The following is a 6,107-nucleotide window of genomic DNA, read 5'->3' on the forward strand; positions in this document are numbered from 1 at the left end:
AACACATAATTCAAGTTAATTTCATGTTCGGATGCCGATAAGGCCTTCAATTCATAGAACAGAACAAAATCAGAGACAAATATTCCTACCCAGAACAGATAGAAACTCATATGGTACATAACACATGTAATAAACACAAAAATTGCACCTTAATGACTTTTAAACACTATTAATCATGGTTTATATGTTAATCATGGGCCGGGGTTATTACATTTAGCCCCCTAAAAATGCTTATTAATAGGGCAATTCTTAAAAAAATCAGAAAATCAATGAAGATTAAAGTAAGATATGTTTAACTTGTACAGATACAAAATTAAATCATTACAATTGCAAAATAAACAACTGCAATTCTAAATTGGAATTTAATAAAGTTGCTATAATTTTTTTGGGATCAATTAAAGAGATTACATACTAGATTTGCAAGCCGCCAAACTATAAATAAATAAAAAATAGATACAAAATGAAAATTCTAAATCACTGTGAGAAATAAAAAAAAAATTAAAATCCATTAACAAGAACATGAAAAAGAAACAGCACTAAACGTGATGATGATCAATCTAGTCAATTAAACACTATATATAAAAATAAAAATAAAAAAAACTTTTCCTTTCTTTAACTAAAGATATCTTCCTTTCCAATAACTATCTTTTAAGCCTCCAATCCATACTCTAGGGATATGTTTTATTTTCGAATAATCCCCATCATATATGTTTCGATTCAACTTAAAAATTAATCTATCAGACATGTAACTAAGCTCAAGAAATTTAAGATTGAATAGATGTTCAATGCCTGAGGGCAACTCCTCCAAATTGGCAAATCCTGAAGGGATTGTAATGGATCATTCCTTAACTTGTTTCGCTATAAATTTATTGTGGAAAGGCTATAGAGGGAAGTTATCCAATATGGAAATTTCTCCAAATGTCCTCTTAGAAATAAGTGTCAAAGAAAACAAGGAGCTTGAGATAGAGATTGTAACGTTGCTCAAATTCTCAATTGAAGAGCATAGAGCCATCCCATCTTCTCTTTTCAACTTCACAATGTAACCTTGTTAGATGGGTGAGCTTTGCTATCTTTTTTACTATAGTGCTTCTGTTGACATCATTTGCCTCTATGTAACACTACTTATGTAGGTGTTTCAAAACTCTTATCTTAAATGGAGCCTTAAATCCGTGAACACAATGAAACAGATAGTAATAAAAATGCTCAGTTTCAATATAATGTAAAAGAAGATAGTGCAATTGCTGGAGCCTTAGAAGTTCAACAGGCAACTCTGTCGCAAACGTATGCTTAAGATCTAACATCTCTGGGTTTTGAAGCTTTCCAATTGAGTTTGGAAGCACTTTCACTTGCGTTCCTCTCAAGCTTAAATAGCTTAAATAGAACGACTACACCACTTTCTCCAGAAATGTCTTCAAATAAGCACCTCTCAAATTTAAAACTTCGAGAAACCTCAACCCACCATTAAACAATAGAGGAATGGAGGACTCAAACAAGGGATCAAATACCCCAAACAAGAGGCGTCTAACTTTTTCAGGCCACCTCACGTTTAATTCACATGTTATCGCTAGAAAGTTCTCGTCACTTAACTTTGCAAGAATGATTTCATGTAGAAGGTCATGTATATGACACTTTTCAATGCTTTTGTTATCCCTTCACTTCACGGCTTCCTCTAGTGTCTAAGATGCTTGGTAGCAATTAATATTATTAATGCAGTTTGTAACTGCTCTATGATTTAAGTATATAATCGTTTTCATGCCAAAGTTTTGTCTTCCCATGGATCAGAAAATGAAAAGCAATCAAGCGGCCTTTGTCGCCCAAGGTTGTTTGCAAAGTGACAAGAGAGCGCAAAATAGCCAAATACAAATCCAACTAAATTTCTACCGATCAACCCAATTGCTTTGCTTGCTGAGCCATGACATCAGTAAAAGAAATGGGAGCTCCAGACCCGACTACCATGCTCATGGATCCTATGATTAGTATAGATTTAAGACAACCTATTTTGTGGTATTAGAAACATCTATATAGGCTTACTAACACTTGCTGGTGCAAAAGCCATTTCATTTATATTATGTTTGAATTTTGGATTTGAAAGAGAAAGGAAAATAATAAAGAAATGAATTACTTGTGTCTTTTTCTTTCTTTTTTTTTTTTTTTTTTGGTATGTAAGTCATAGGTTTTATACCAAAAAATAAGATATATACAATAAAAGCTCAGTATGAGCCAAACACACCCTTCAAAGAGGGAAAGCACACCAAGCTTCTATACGTAATATAATCTATTAGGTAGATCTAATTAAGTACAAAGCTAAACCAAAATAAAAAAACACAACTGCCACATGGTTTTTGAAACTAATGAGTACATTTGCCAAACACCACTACACAGTTATACAACCTCAATATGTAACATTGCATCAATAGCGCATCACCATCTATTGAAACTTTTATCATTTTGAGTCCTACTGCTTTGCAGGTTCAAGACTTGAATTCCAGAGACCCCATTGTTGCAACAAGTGAAACCAACCCAAGCTCATGACTCACTGGAATCTGCCCAATAGACTCTAAAGCAACCAAAAACACCGCAAAGTCCCAAAGCCCCAAATCAATTAACAAGAACATGAAAAAGAAACGACACTAAACGTGATGATGATCCAACCTAGTCAATTAAACATTAAAAATAAATAAATAATAGCTCTCTCTCTAGAGATAACTTCCTTTCCAATGACCATCTTTTGAGTGTCCAATCCATACATAAGGGACGTGTTCTATTTTACAGTAATCCCCACCTTGTATGTCTCGATTCAACTTAGAAATTAATCTATCAGACATGTCGGTCAGCTTAAGTAATTTAAGTTTGGATAGATGATTAATACCATAAGGCAACTCCTCCAACAATTTATAATTCTAGATGAATAGATCTTCAAGTCAAGACATTGTACCTTCCTTCATTGTCAACCATCCCAATGCTTTTAATCTTCCAAGGATTAAAAGCTTGAGTCTTTGAAATTTACCATCCTTGAAACACAATCCCTTCCCTTCATATGCTTCATTAACAAGTCAGAGAATAACCAAATTGGGCAAATCTTGAAGGCATTTCAGCAGATCATCACTTAACTTGCTCCACCACAAACATACATTCCCAAGGCCCTGAAGAGAAGTTATCTACTGTGGTAACTTCTAAAAACATCCTTTCAAGTATAGTCATTGAAGAAATTGAGGAGTTTGAGACAGAGACTGTAGATCAAGGATCTCATCATCTTCTATTGAACTTACATCTAATGAGAGAAGGTTTCTTATCTTCTCAATGGATGAGCACAAACCCACTTCATCTTCTATCATCAACTTCGAAATTCCCAACCTCCTTAATTGGGTGAGCCTTCCTATCTCTTTCACTATCACGCTACTGTTGACATGGTTTACCTCTATGAAGCATAACTTTTGTAGGGATTGTAGGTCTCCTATCTTAGATGGTGCCTCAAAGCCATGTTTGTGGTGAAATGGAAAATAAATATGCCTAATTTCATTACGATATAGCAAAAGATGGTGCAATTGTTGGAGCCTTAGAATTTCAACGGGTAATTCCTTTACATACGCGTTTTTAAGATCTAATGTCTCTGGGTTCCAAAGCAATCCAATCGAGTTTGGAAGCGCTTTCACTTTTGTTCCTCTTAAGCTTAGATACCTTAGATGGAACAATTTGACCACATCACCTGGAAATCTCTCCAAACAAATATTTCTCAAGTCTATAACTTTTAACAAACTTAACCCATCATTGAACAACAAAAGTATGGAGGACTCAGACATGGGTTCATCTACCCCAAATAAGTGTAAAGAACGCAATTGAGAGAAACACTTGCCTTGTGGTATATTTGGCAAAGTATTATTAATTGACAGTCGTCTAACATTTTCAGGACACCTCACACTTCTTTCTCTTGCTATCGTTAGAAAGTTCTGATCTCTTGACCTTGAAAGAATAATTTCACGCAAAAGGTCATGTATACGACAACATTTAATCCTTTACACTTGACTTTCGCTACTTGAATCAAGCTTCTATTAAGGAGCTCATGGAGGTAACCCTTAGCGACTTCTTCTAGTGTCTTCTCTTCTTGTACTTCCACAAATCCTTCTGCTATCCATAATCGAATTGAGCTTATCCATTCAACCAAATGATCCTTCGGGAAAATGCTCAAGTACAAGAGACAAGACTTCAAATAGTAAGGCAAATCATTGTAACTTAGTAGCAGTATTTTCTTCATATCACTACCTTCAACTTCAGCACCGAGGTTGCAATTCACCAGTTCCCACTCATGTACCCTTCCTTGGTCCTTTGATGCCAACACACCAGCAATAGCCACAATTGCCAATGGCAAGCCCTCACATCTTCTTAAAATACTATTTGAAAGTTCAATTAAATGTAAAGGGCAATCCTGTTCCTAAAATGTCTTCTTACAAAATAGAGTCCAAGACTCTTTTGGAGACAAAGCTTTCATTTCATAGATATAACCATGGGATTCTTTACAAGAGGTAAAAGCAGCATTATCGATACGCATTGTGAGCAACACACGACTGCCATAGTTACTGTTTGGCAATGCAATTTTGATAGCATCCTAGGCATATATGCTCCAAATATCATCAAAGACAAGCACATACCTGCTTTCTTGAAGAAACTCTTTAAGCACTGCTTTCAGCTTATTGTTGTCCATGGTTTCCAACCTTTGAGGGAGAGGTTGTCTGACTTCATCAAACAGTTGTTGAATCAAATCTTTTAGAAGCTCTTCAATCTTAAATGATTGAGAAACAATGATCCAACCATGGTTTTGGAAATGTTTCTTCACTTCCCTATCCTCATAAAATTTCTTGATCAGGGTAGTTTTCCCTAACCCCCCCATTCCCACCACTAAAATCACTTTGAGTGGAGAATCACCATCAAGGACCCAATCAATGAGTTGGTTTTTGGGTTTTTGGAAGCCAACAAGCTCAGATTCTTCTAGTAAGAGTGCATCACCTCTTCGATCATAACATCCTCCATTGTTTGCCACATTAGAGCTCGAGCCTTGCTCTAAGGTATTGAATTTGTAATTGCACCTCTTCAATCATAACATCCTCCATTGTTTTCCACATTGGAGCTCGAGCCTTGCTCTAAGGTACTAAATTTGTAATTGTACCTCTGACGCCTTTATGCAATATCAATGACTCTAGTTTTGATGTCTTTTATCTCAAAAACAATTTGACGACGACCTTTGAAGCTCTTAATTTGATAGTAAATTTTGTACACAGATTCATAGAAGAATCCATGGCGATGATGATGAGAAGCAAAACGAACGGTGAATCGATCGAAAATGTTGTCGGTGTGATAAGTGAGGTCTCTGACTTGGTGAACACAAGTTTGGAGCTCTGGATCAGTGTCTTCAATTGCATCAGTTACTCTCAAGAAAGCACTCATGCTCCGAACCTCGTCTTTGATGAACACAATTTTTGCTTGAACTCCACCCAATGATTTCAACTCTTCTTCAACCAAGCTTGAAAGCTTTTTGAGCAAAAAGTTCATTGCACTTTCTGCCATTGTTAATGGAGAGTTAGAGAGAGAGAGAGAGAGAGAGAGAGAGAGAGAGAGAGAGAGAAAGAGAAGCTTCAAAGCATGTTTGCCTACCCAAGTTGACTCCAAAACAAAAGTTGTTGTTTTTCGTTGCTTACATTTTCTGTATCTCTATGTAGCATGAGCTTAGCATTAGGTTATTTCCAATAATGGTGGTCATTTTGGCATGTTTACTGTAATAAAATGTTGTAATTCTATAATTATAAGCTCTGTTATTTTATGTATTTTTTTGTTGTTAGGTTAGACGGAAAAAAATAATTTTAGAAATAGTTTGAAAGATGACTTATTAATAATTTTGTAAATTAAATTTTAGAAAGTTTATTTTTAACTTGATCCTTTTAGTACGTTGATCTTGTAAAAGGTGAAAATTTTGTTTTAATTTTCAAATAAATATTGAAAAATTTAAAAATATATATTTTACATCAAAATAAACCAAATCTTAAGACAAACCACCAAAAAAATAACGATTATAAATAAAACGGTCTTTGGCTCTCTCCATTCTTTCTTACTTATCT

General features: G+C 35.0%; 1 protein-coding gene across 1 annotated transcript; it reads right to left on the bottom strand.

The window, feature by feature from the left end:
* Nucleotides 1-3,197: 3,197 nt before the first annotated feature.
* Nucleotides 3,198-5,559, bottom strand: LOC114323515 (disease resistance protein RPM1-like). Its single transcript, XM_082918201.1, has 4 exons — nucleotides 5,235-5,559; nucleotides 4,647-5,055; nucleotides 3,961-4,388; nucleotides 3,198-3,808 (listed from the first exon to the last, which is right to left on the bottom strand). Exons 1-4 carry the CDS (start codon nucleotides 5,557-5,559, stop codon nucleotides 3,198-3,200), a joined length of 1,773 nt encoding a protein of 590 aa, XP_082774327.1.
* Nucleotides 5,560-6,107: the final 548 nt, after the last annotated feature.

The sequence above is a fragment of the Camellia sinensis genome, chromosome 3 (assembly GCF_055761805.1).
Source record: "Camellia sinensis isolate YWXY chromosome 3, ASM5576180v1, whole genome shotgun sequence".
Taxonomy (NCBI): Eukaryota; Viridiplantae; Streptophyta; class Magnoliopsida; order Ericales; family Theaceae; genus Camellia; species Camellia sinensis.